The 13043-nt window shown below is 36.0% G+C and overlaps 1 protein-coding gene across 1 annotated transcript; it reads right to left on the bottom strand.

The window, feature by feature from the left end:
- Window positions 1-6171: 6171 nt before the first annotated feature.
- On the bottom strand, window positions 6172-11493 carry LOC113759617 (cyanidin 3-O-glucoside 7-O-glucosyltransferase (acyl-glucose)-like). Its single transcript, XM_027302199.1, has 13 exons — window positions 11422-11493; window positions 11257-11326; window positions 11117-11172; window positions 9921-9996; window positions 9751-9822; window positions 9463-9550; window positions 9062-9317; window positions 8039-8154; window positions 7682-7902; window positions 7379-7407; window positions 7213-7300; window positions 6596-6686; window positions 6172-6421 (listed from the first exon to the last, which is right to left on the bottom strand). The coding sequence occupies exons 4-13, from the start codon at window positions 9979-9981 to the stop codon at window positions 6172-6174; spliced, it is 1272 nt and encodes a 423-aa protein (XP_027158000.1). The 5' UTR covers window positions 9982-9996; window positions 11117-11172; window positions 11257-11326; window positions 11422-11493.
- Window positions 11494-13043: the final 1550 nt, after the last annotated feature.

Genomic DNA, 13043 nt, shown 5'->3' with positions numbered 1-13043 from the left:
GTTATCAAATTCAGAAATTGCAAAACTTAACCCTCTCTTATAGAATGGAATATGATTACTCACCACTCCGACATGAAATACAAAGGGTCACTCTCACCACACAATAACATGATGTTACCATATGCTTGCTAATATATCACATCGTCACCACTGAAACCAAATTTAATGCAAAAATCAAAGGATCTTGATGCGGTTGTAATGGGGCTCAGGCACGGGTTGGATCAAACAAGTAATTTAGATTCATTATGTCAAATAAAACACCATTGACCCCACTGCATGAATTCCAATTTCATCCTTCATTCCATTGATCTTTCCAAAGTCTAACAGTAACTTTCCCCAAAAATTAACAAGTGCAACCACAACTAAGGACTTCACCCATTTTTTCAATAGAACACACATAGACAAAAGCACTCTTTTTTTCTCCTTTTTTTTTCTTTCTTTTTTTTTTCTTTTGTTTTTTTGTTTTTTTTCTTTCTTTCTTTCTTGGTGTGTCTTTCTTGGTGTACTCCTTTTCTTCTCTTTCTTTTCCTTCTTTCTCTTTTTTTTTCCTTTTTTTCTCTTTTTTTTTGTTTTGTTTTGTTTTAATTACGCCCAACTACATGGGAATATAGACACACATGCTAACTTCAATCATCCATTGTCAACCCAACTCGAAATTATCATGCACTGAAATCAAGGTATTCCTTTGACAAGGGTGGAAACAAAGAGGGTTTGAACAAAAGGGGTTTAGGGGTGACAAAATGAGTTTTTAAATAAAGAAAGGGTCCAGGCTCAACCATGATCAATTAGGGGAGATCTGATTAGGTTCGGTCTTTAGAAAGTAAAAAATGGTTAACTTAAGTGCCCTTGTCATTTTAATGTATCAAACTCAGGAATGTGGTCTTGACATGCATAACAAATCAAGTTTTAGAACAATCAAATCATGTGTGATGTCACTCAATGAAAGAACATAGAGCAGTTATCAATGCAATGCTCATTGGCTCGATAGCTCACAAAATGGTTACTAATTGTCAAGTCTTACAAATTCATCATTCAATTCCAGTATTAAGAAGACAAGATATTTAACTCGCATAATATCATTGCTCATGCTTGTAGAGTAATTGCAATCATCATCATAGCATAAAGTTCTAGAAACTTTTAACTACTTCTCCCCACACCTGAAACCTATATTGTCCTCAATGTAGCAAAGAAACACAAAAACCAAGTAGAAAGGAGTTAGAACTACTCCCCCCATACCAGAAATCTACCTTGTCCTCAATGGAGCAAAGAAAAATAGTAATAATAAAAAAAAGAAAGGCATTAGAGCTTCCCTGAGTGCCAAAAGGATGCAACGAAAGCACTATGAGAGAGGAGGATGAGACGGCTGAAAGTCAACATATGCAGAGGGGATGGATCTCGAGGGTGGGGCGACCACGGCGAGTAGGCACAGCTTGAGGTAGTGGTGCTACTAGATCAGGGGCCGCGACTTGGGGACGGCGCGACCAGGTGTGAGTGGAGACACGATCTGGCCCTATGCGGCAGGTGGCGAAGCACTGTGATAGAAGGTGAAACAGCAGCCGTGGCGGTCGGGTAGGAAGAAAACTGGGGAAGAATAAAAGGGAAAAAGACAGAAAAGAAAGGTAGGGCTCTAGAGTGGGTTCTCCCCCTTTTTTTTTTTGCATTGGTTGCAAGGCGTGGGCATGCTTACTAAGTGTAAGTCATATGCCCAACTCTTCGTAACAGCGTTCATGAGATTCTCTGTGGGACGCACGTCCATGGCTTACAACAAAAAAAACTTTTGTCACAAAGAAACAAAATAAACTTAACTTTCACATAAAAAATGTAAAAATGACTAAAAATTGAAACTCTTGGGTTGCCTCCCAAGTAGCGCCTTTCTTTAACGTCTTTAACTAGACAATGCCCTGTTTATTCATGGAGGATAAAATCTTGTGGCTCGTTTCAATGTTTCATCCTCTGTATAGTCCTGATAGCCCTCGTAAATAGAGTAATCATTGAACACACGAAATACGGACTTCCATGGATTTATATATGGTGCCAAACATACAAGTAATGACCTTAAGTCTTTACTCACTCCTCCATCAAGAGCATTTATTGGTTTTAGATATTTTGCCATCATGACTCTTAACTTAATCCTGTTATGAAATTCAAAATTCTCTGGTATAATAAAATCAATCTCACTAACAGGAATTAAAGAATAAGAATCAAGAGAATATTGATTAAGGAATAGAGAAGATGTCACCGCATTCGGCGATTGTTCACTGAATTCATTCACTTGAGCAATTGATGTTGGGTCTCATTTCTTGCACTTCAACTTTCTTTTCAACTGCATCTTTAGATCTGTCTTATCGAGACTCTTACGTTCCATGTCATTTGTCAGGATAATTGCACTCTCATCTTGTTCATGGTCGATAATAGTCTGTGAGGGCAATTCTTCACACATTTGAGAAGTCAATTGCGTTATCCTATATGTTAATTGATTCACTTGATTTGTCAAGTTACGCATGCTCGCTTGTGTCTCCTGATGAAAATCTATCGTCTCCTGATGAAAATCCATTGTCTCCCGTTGAAATTTATGTCTCCTGTTGAAATTGATATGTGTTAGTAGCTATTAATTTAACCATTTCTTCAAGAGACATACCTGACATGGATGCTGACTGTTGTTGTTGATATTGATGTTGAAAATCGATTGGCTCTGGCATATAATTAAAATTGGAGTTGTCCCACCATCCTTGATCATACCCGTTTGAGTAAAGGTCATACCACATTTGCTATTAAGGTGAAAAATCTCCAAAAGTGTCGATTGGAGCACTCAGGTCATCTTGGAATGTGGGGTATATGTCGGTTGAATGATCTGAGGCAAAATAACTTCCACAATTTGCAACATCCAATCGATCATGAGAAAAAATATGAGTCTCATAACTCCTTCTAGAAATAAAATCCAGTCCATCACCAAAATACGAAAGATTAGCAGCCATAACTAGTAAAAAGGGTGGAACGAACTAAACAAAACAAGCCTGTACAATAAATCACTTCAAGCACCAGTTCCCCGGCAACGGCGCCAAAATTTGGTGGATGTCAAACTACCAAAGATAAAATTTATAATGATACCTACTCCCAAAACTGAATGAGTATAGTAGTGAGTAGGGTCGTCTCCACAGGAAACTGGTAGATTTATCACACACAGATAATTTGGGGGTTTTTGGAAGAGAGATAAACGAACAAATTAAAGGCGTAAGGTCACTAAATAAACAATCGCAAGAAAGGCAATAACTAAGGAATGTAATAAACAATTAATTGACACAATCTAGTCAAGGTGATAATCTTGGCACCGGTTCACACAATTGATCACAGATACCTAAATTAATTCACACGTTCATAAATAAATTGGTTCTAGCAATTTAACAACCGCCAAACTCCCAATCTCTCCTTAATTTTACAGTAGTCCAAAGACGCTCGTAAACTACTCTCTTGTAAAATAGATAACCCCAGAGACGCTAGAAAGATTTAATCTAATTACAGTTTTAGGAATTAGAGAAACCCAATTCTAGTTAACAAACACACATGCGGGTTCATTTAAACTAGATTAATTATTCCTACGGCCCAGATTAGACTGCTTGCGAGGCAATGAAATTGGTACCATTTGCCACTAATTTAAGACAATCAAGTGATACGCACCCTTGTCCTAATTGGCGGTATATTATTTAGACAATTGAACAACTGACCACATTAATTCAATATATCTAAACAATAACAAACAATTTAAACAAAGGATAATTAAATACTCACAAACGCAGAATTTGGAATAAACAAAACGATCTCACAATTATTCGTACTCTTGGCCTTGATTATTCCTCAACTAGATGAAGAAATTAGCCTTGCTTTGTAACGATGAAGCAATTCAAAGCCTTCATGGAATTTAGTCGATTCTCAAGAAGTAAAGGGCGGCACAACCGCTAGTCTAGACTTCACGTTGAGAAGTAAAAGACAAAGATGAAAAGATGAATCCCTAATCTATTACAGTCCTCCTATTTATAGTGTTGCCGCCGCTTCTCTTTCCTTGTCGAATTGGAATTCGTTTCTCACAAGATTGCTTCCTTATTTCTCTCCTCAAATTGTTGCCAAAAGTCTCCTTTGACTCTATTTCCTAATCTCACGCAGGTTCAGACTTTGTCCCTAAAGAATAGCAAAAGCTCCAGGGATAGGACCCGCGATCCGTCTTTTTCACGCAATTCTGCGTTGTCTGGCCTGGGCAGGCCAGAGAAGGCCTAGTCTTCTGGAATTTGTCTCTTTTTGTCACTTTTTAATACCACTCTCTTGTAAATAACACAAATACCAAATATGGGCAAAAATCCAGTGTCTTGCACACTAAGTGACCAAAATTAGGACCAAATAACAGCGAATAAAACGCATAATTATCTCCCTATCAATCTGACTAAGAAGAGTGTGGAAATTTGGAGAACAACTCTTAGTGAGTTCAAAAGCCAACTTTGCCAACCAAGAAACAACTCATCTTGAGCTTGAATTCTCTATAAATAGCAGCCTTTGGAGACCATTTTTACAACTTTGAAAGACTAGAGAAACTCACCAAAAATGTAGTCTTCACTAGAATTCTTTAGTTCATTAGTTAGGGTATAATGTAGATTATTCATCCCGTATTTGTAGTTAGATTTGGATGAAGATTTGAAGAGCAAAGATGGAGAGTTTGAAGCTCATGTGACAAGGGTGACTTCTCTCCTATCACTTTTTCTTTTGTATTTGATTTCATATTTAACTATAATACAAGTTTGGATCTTGTCCTTTATGTTTTGCTAAAGTTTATACCTAAAGTTATGGATGAATTTTTTATATCTTGCTAGTAATGTTTACTTGGTTATTTGATAATATTATTTTGAGTAAATTATTTATCACTTTTGCTAGTCTAATTACAATTAACCGGTCATTAATTGTGATAATCTTAAGGTGTTAAGTTTGTAATGAGAATTAGAATTTAACACTAGTTCAAGGAAGTAATAAACTTACGAACTATACTCACGAGAGTAGAGGTGCACCTTTGTAGATTTGGTGATTCGTTTCATGTAATTTCATAGAAGAAATGAACTTGCAGTTAATTTCATAACTACAAGAGTAGGTATGACTTAATTTCTTTTAGACAGGCTTCTTGTTTTGTGTACAAGTAATTAGTTTCCTAACTGTTTAGTTACTTGGAGTAGTTGTCAAGCTATTTCCTATTTTGTATTTGTTTGGGTATTAGAAATTATTTCCTATTCTATATGAGATTAGGAATTAGCAATTATTTCCTATTATTGCTTGGATGTTAACAAGTGTTGTAGCTTATAAATATGTGAGGGTTGGTATACTACAAAGTGGCACGCAAGAGACACACAAGGGTGACATGTAACCTTATACATGGGATGAGAAAGGATTTTTGGGAGATGAAAAATGGTATATAAAGGGTTAGGAATAATTGCTAATTCCTAATCCCATACGGATTATGAAATAATTTTGTAGAGTCTTGAATTTCTCTCCGTGGATTTAGAGTTAATGTTGCTGTTGAATGCATTAAATTTTGTGTGTCGTTTATCTATCATGCTTGTGACTTTTTTATTATTAAATTATTGTGTACTTGATATCTTAACAGTGGTTTGCTCCGCGCTTGGATCCCGACAACATTCAACTTAGTAGCTTAGACAAGCTATATACCATTTTATCATTTTGAGGATCTGAGGCACTGCCTTTAAAAGTTAACCTGACTAAAACGAAAGGTAATCTGTTGCAGGCTTGCAGCAAAGTATGAAATCCATGACGATCAAGGGAAGTTGCACATTTCCACTGTTAATTGCAGAGAAAATCAACTGTCAGTAGACAGCGCAATCAATCACTAGGTCTTCTTGAACGAAATGGGGTCCAAGATAGTGTTAGTACTTGACACTTGGTAAAACATTCAACCATTTTCCCGTCATATTCTAGTAACGCAGCTCCAAGCAGATTACCGGAATTAGCTACTAAATTGTGCTTAGATTCAATGGTGTTTTCAAACAGATTTGAACATCGTGTAGTGGGGTTTGTGCATTATCATAAGATCTATTATGCAAAATTTCAACAGAGATCATAGGAACCACAAATTGATCTAATAAAGTCGCAAGAAAAAAGAAAAATGACGAAAGTTATGACTTAGTGATCAGATGCTTTTGAAGTTGAAGGATTAAAGGTATTGTTTTCAACTACAATAATCTCATCTGGCCTGATGCCTCTTCCCTTCAGGAAATTGGAGTACCAATGTGCAGAGAGCTTTGGGTATCTTCTCAATTGCTTGTCATCCAAATCGACGTAGTACAGGCCATAAGCTGTCTGATAGCCTCCCAGAAACTCTAAGCCATCTATGAAAGACCATACAAAGTAGCCTTTTGTGTTCGATCCGTTTCTTCCGAAATTTCAAGATGAAGCACCAAAACAAATCAGGAACATTAAGAAGAAAAAAAATAGAGAAAAAGAAAGAGTCATTTATGCAGTAAGTCATAAAGCTAAAAGCATTAGACATTTAGACAGAACATGCAAAAAACACACAAGTAGATATTACATATGTGCACATGCTTACTTTATAGCATCAAGCAAGGTCCCAATACATGAACGCATATACTTCACCCTTGGTGTGTCGATTAGTGTTCCATTGCGCTTGGTTGATTTACCTATCAAAACCAATCACCCAAAAGATTCTAAAACTTTTTGCGATCGTGGTTAGAGAGAGAGAGAGAGAGAGAGAGAGAGAGAGGGAGAGATGAGCTACATATGTTCAAGAAACTTCTGATCATAATTTGATCAGATGAGAATTACAAATTAAAGCAGAGCTAAGCAGCAAGGGAAGAAAAACAAGACTGGAGTCTAGAAGAGCTCTGCACGTTAGGTGGCTGAACCTTAGAGTTTTGGCTGTTGCAACCATGCAAACATAATCCAAAAGAAAATGAAAAATTCTCAAGCATCGCATTCGATTAAGTTGGCAGATTTCTGGTTAAAGTAAATTGCTCCATTTCTCATTGTTGGCCAAAAAAGGCCAGATGCTGTACCATGTTAAGCATTTGGCTGAATTAGGACAATAGGACAGCTACAAAAAGAAGTCTCAGGTATCCATGCAAAGTAAAAGAGGCAAATATGCTTGGATCTGTACATTGATGTGTTTGTATGTGTAAGAGGGAGAGAGAAAGAGAGAGAGCAAACCATTTTCTTGGACATAAATAGGTGGATTGGCATAAACTTTCTTGATATACTCCAGAAGTGGAAAAAGATCGGATGATTCAAGTACATTCTGTTCCAAACAAGAAAGTTAATAATAGTGATCGAAAATGATGGACAGAATATCATGAAATTAAATTCTTAACCCCACCTGATTCGATGGTGCGTCTTCTGGCTCAACTGAAGAAACCGAAAATAGGTACAGAAATTAGTTCAATTCAAACACAAAATATATATGTCCACAAAAGTCATAAGAGAGTTGTAGATTTTGGGAAAATGAGAAGCATTAAGGATGCCTAAGATGAAACTAAGTCCGTACACAAGTTCTCGTAGAACTAACATACAGAGGACAGGAACAATGGCTTAGCAAAAATATAGGGATGGTTGGTTAACTAGGCAATAGCAAATTCAATGAGCAAAGAGTAATTAAAGCTCAAAAAAAATGAGTACATACAGAAGATGCTTAGCGCCATATCAGCAGTCATGTCCCTGATATTCATAGTAAGGCTGCCAGGATTGTCCCTGACATAGAATGTGAAATAATAATTCAGCGCTATAAAGTCAAATGAGCCCTTAATTAGCTTAGATTCGCGGGGAGTAAATGCTGGAATCCTCTTGCCAGCATTCTTCTTTACAATGTCAGGATAGTCTCCAAACACCAATGAATGGAGGAACCTGCAGAGGAATTGTGGATAAACCTTAAGATATGCTTATCTTTTTGCTTCAGGTAGCAAAGCAAAGATAGCATCTTGCTATTTGTTAGGGACGATTAAATGCAAAGGTACTTATCTACCAATGATTCATTACTCACCAACCAATATAAAAATCAAATGCTCTTTGAGTTGCAAATACATCTTCAGTAGTATTAGAATATGGAGAAAACCAAGGAGCAAAGATGTTTAGTCCCACAAAACCATGTTGAATGGCCTGCGCAGCACACAAATTTTCGTTAGTTAACTTACTTCCCATAATGTTTCCCCAGAAGCAAAGATCAATAAAAAGAACTACCAATAAGAATTTTAAAGAGAAATATTTAATGTCTTATTGTGCTGTTCTTCCTGAGCAGATTCAAGGTGGGAAGTCATTAATTCAGGCTGCATCACACCCCATAAGTCATTAGGAGTGGGAAAAGGGGGCTTACACATAGGATTGCCTTTCCATTCCCAGGCTAATATTAAGCTACACTTCATGCCAATCCCTAATGGCCACCTGTACAGTACTTGATCTCTATTCCAAAATATTCTTCTCTTCCAGTTCAACAAAGTGCTGGGAGCACTTGCAACCAGGTTTTCTTCTACGAGACAAACGAATATTGGCATCCAACTTAAAGTAAATCGTTATATCCATAATTGAAACCAAAATTGGTCACAAGTATGATTATAACTGCAACTCTTCCAATGCAAATCACTAGATAAGATTCAGAATGTAGCACGAATTACTCAAGACAGCCACCAGGCAAGGATTCTACTACTTGGTATACTATGAGAAGTAGAATAAATGCATTGCATAATGTAAATGTTAAAAATTTAACTACGAAAGCAAATTCTAGGTGCAACCCTTTTTTTGCACAGGTTCAACTAACTTTGTGCAATCATCTCGAGCATTTCCAGTTAACACCACTAACATTTTGTAGTTCTTCCATCTGTGACTACTAGGTAGGAGTCACCTCAGTAGATGCAGAGATGTATATGGTTGGATCATGAATCTTTGAAAAACCAAAAGTTTAGTAAGATCACTGTGACAAATCAAGTTTTCAATCACTGTAGTAGAACTATCAAGGTAGAAAACACCAGATTACATGAGAAAATTATGAAATAAGGCATTTTAGCAATACCTTGTACTTTCTGTAATATAGTTTCACGACAGATGAATGTGCCAGCAACAAGTTATGGCCAGCAATGTATGGCTCAATTGACGAATTACCCTCGGTACACATCAGTCCAAAAGGCAGAGAGCAGCGCCCTGGGGGAATAATTCCAGAATCATAACCAGCAATGGCAATCATATTGGCCTCATTTAAGGTAGTCCAATGCAAAACCCTGTCTCCAAATTCCTTGAAGCATACATCAGCATAGGCAGTAAAGTCTTTCCTGAAGTCATAAACGAATGATGGTATAAATACGAATTATGGTTTAAATTTAATCATGCAATAACCAAATGTACTTCACAATGCATACCGTGTATATAACAAGCTTAAAAGTGAATGGATCAAAATGACAAATATCAAATGCTTACACCATTTTTTGACTGAGCCATCCCCCATATTCATCTTCAAGAACTTGAGGGGCATCAAAGTGAAAGAGCGTGACGTGTGGCTGAATTCCTGTTTGTATCATCAGAGAGCTAATATAATCAGACATAAACGCATTAAGATGAAATGATACTTGGATAGATCGATCTTCAACAGTGTTCAGGAAGTTTAAATGTACGATTGGGATTTGAGTCAGTATCATCTCATTTCCGAAGTTTAACTGTAAACTAGAGACTTGATTCAGTGCTTAGTTATTAAACAGAAAAACTTACCATGCATGAGAAGTTCATTGATGAGATTGTTGTAATATTCTAAGCCTTTGGGGTTGACATGGCCTCTTCCATCTGAAAAGAGAGGGAAAAAAACCAAGTTTGAGAAGAAAGAAATAAAATGTGTAGTGGTCTTATATAAGTTAATGGTAATACAATAGCACTATACATACTAGGAATAAGTCTTGACCAGGAAATAGAGAATCTGTAAGCCTCCAAACCTATGTCAACCATGTGTTGGACATCTTCCTGAAACAGATAAATTTCCTATAGTGAACCGCATCCTAATTATATGAAGATTCAATTAGCAGGCTACTGAGGTCAAAATATCTAATAATGTACTATCTCTTAACCAGCAAATATATTCAAAGAGCAGGCTACAGAATTGAGTTGTACAGCAGAATGTTTAGAGATACTGCTGGACGGCATCAATAAAGGCCTGAGGCCGTGAATATTTAGTCTGATAACTAGTGATAACAGTAGCTGCTGATAGAGGCAGCAGGTTGTTTATTTTTTTGTTTAAGTTTGTTTTTGGTTGCATAATTTTCTAACATAATGTGGAGCTATGCTGCTGGTTATTTTTTTTACTGATTATCAGTAAAACAACTATAGAATGGCCTAAAGATTGCAGTTAGTAGTTTGCAATTGTAATATTGAAGATAGAAGACCAGTGTTTACCAAGCAAGTCAGAAAGATGAGAACTGTTTTATATTTCTGTCCTCAGTTTGGTAGGAAGAGGGGAAATAAGAGAGATAAGAACTTGATTTATGTTCTAATACTTTAGTAATTACTTTTGTTATAAACACCTACTATAAAATCATCTTGATTTTTCTGAATTAATTGTTACAATCTGCTATTAGCTGCAATAATTGAATCACTTAAAGCTTCTATGCTCAAAGTTTACTACTACATAAATCACTTTCATCCATGATCATTTACTATCTACAACCACAAAAATCATCTGATTGAGGATCAAATTCGTGGAAGGTAAACAAATATCTAATCCTCTCTTAATTAGCCTCACAATTTGGGGGATCAGATATCTTAGCAATTGATAGTACCAATTGTTTGAGAGAATGTAGAAACTAAGACAATAACGAAGCTGATCTTAGTATAGTAAGTGTAGATACTAATACAAGGAGGACGTATACATGCAGTGATCACCCTCAAGTCCTACAGAGTTGTGAATCTTTTCAAATTTTCAGTCTCCACTACATAAAATTTGTTTTGATATATAATAACCATTAACTGTCTCCAGCAAAAGTGAACCCCAATTTGGGAATCATTCCTTTTTGCTAAGATTTGCTAATGACGGTGCAATTTCATCAATATATGTCAGAAAGCCAAAAGGCAGGAAAGAAATGTGTACCTTGTATTTGTGATACTGATCACATGCTACGTCTCCTGTGTCTCCATTAAAAAACCCTGAAAATTTTATTCAACAGTAGAGCTTACTGGTGGGGAAAAAAAGGACTAGAGCAAAAAATTATTTATTTCAAGAAAACTCACCTTTATTGGCATGAACAAAGGTATCCCAAATGCTAGGAGTCCTTCCATCTTCAAGAGCTGCCCCCTCTACCTATGTATATGTCTATGATTATTAATCTGTTATATGTATAACACTGTTATGTATATAATCATGTGCAAGAAAAAGAAAACAGAGAGAGTACTGACTTGATATGCAGAAGCGCCAGCGCCAAAAACAAAGTCAGCTGGGAAGTCTGATCTTGTATAGTTCTTCACTCTGGCTACCACCATTATAGCCTGAAATTGTAACAACGTTAGCACCACTAGTACTAGAATCAGAGGAGCAGAAGCATGCTTAAGACTTCTATGTTTCTGTTTCCACATGGTTTCTAAATTTGTAGAGCTTCTTTATCTGCTATTTCTATGCTATTGATGGCTTTCATTCATTTCCATTGATGACTTAAATACACATCCAAACATAGTCACATTTCAAGAAATCTGTTTGTCTGTTTACAGGACTGCAATGTGGGCAAGGGCTCTTAAATTTCCATAGAAAACAACGTCATTCCTTTGATCATTCAGCCGGCGGTCCATCAAACGTAATTCTACCACAATAAACAAATTAAAATATGCAGTACGTATGTAAATGAAAAAAGTAGTATATTCACACACTAAACTGAATAGTTGTACAGGTTTAATCAATCTGTGACACTCCATACTCGGGACATAACACCACCGTACCCTGTGATTAATCCACAAGGCACAAAGCTAAATGAATTTAAATTCCATCAAATATCAAATACAATTCATCTACACAGTCAAACATTTTCTTTACAACTACGGGAGATTTCATTTCACAAGTTCACTAAGGATCCAACCTAATACAAATATATAATCAACCACCTTTAAGTACTTACATAACTAAGCAAATGTCGAAAACCAAATATAAATTTCCATTTTTTTATTGCAATCATCTCTCCATTAGATTCAAAGTCTAAACACCACAAATCCTTAACTTGAACCTCTTTAAATGCTATAATCTCTGCAAAATGATAATAAATGGAGTGAATAACAACTTGTTCAGTAAGTAGCACATGTACTTTCTTATTGGCATGAACACATTAGTATATGTAATACCGTGCATAATAATCCCTCATGTTTCTAACTTTCAACATTCACCACCAATGTTGCTATATGCCCCTCCAAAACCCGAGGGGCTTGGGTACTGTACTCCCTATGTACTGGTGATTTATGTTTTCATTTGTGGACTAGTCATGATGTTGTTAAATGTTGATTTAATTGTAATGTTATTGAAATATTGTTCTTATAATTGTGGATTAGTTTATAAGAATTTTTTAAAAAAAGGTACACTAGTACCATTATAATAATTGACAGAGCAATTACACTATATAATTTTATACAACAAGTGTACGCACCAAACAACAAATTTTTTCTCTAGAATAGCAATATCCAAACACTTTATTAGGTTCGCATTGAAAGGTGTGTTTTAATATGTTGTAATCATTGTGTACATTTTTTAGTTTATCTTAGTATTTACACTTTGTCATTTCAATGAATAAGCTGCTAAATCAATGTAGACATTGACTTATATATGGGCCTCTTTGGTGGACTGTTTTGAGTTTTTCTCTTGAGTAAATTGCTTACTTTTTCGTGTGACAAATAAGTAGTTTCTGGCGGTTCTGTAGTTACTAGCCAAAAAAATTTTCTATCTATATGTGTTTTGGGAATTACTATAAATGTTATCGAAAAAAAAAGTAATGGCATACTACAAGATACACATAAGGAGGCCCTATAGACATACAGAGAAA

This window comes from Coffea eugenioides, chromosome 2 (genome assembly GCF_003713205.1).
Source record: "Coffea eugenioides isolate CCC68of chromosome 2, Ceug_1.0, whole genome shotgun sequence".
NCBI lineage: Eukaryota > Viridiplantae > Streptophyta > Magnoliopsida > Gentianales > Rubiaceae > Coffea > Coffea eugenioides.
Note: the sequence above shows the minus strand (reverse complement) of the source record. Positions and strands in the feature narration are given on the sequence as shown.

Excerpts from the sequence above, each read along its gene's own strand:
- LOC113759617 (XM_027302199.1), bottom strand. The coding sequence starts at position 9,981 with ATGGTTGACATAGGTTTGGAGGCTTACAGATTCTCTATTTCCTGGTCA. Across the intron at positions 9,823-9,920 it reads CTGGTCAAGACTTATTCCTA|ATGGAAGAGGCCATGTCAAC; the intron begins GTATGTATAGTG and ends CTCTCTTTTCAG. Across the intron at positions 9,551-9,750 it reads CAATGAACTTCTCATGCATG|GAATTCAGCCACACGTCACG; the intron begins GTAAGTTTTTCT and ends TGATACAAACAG.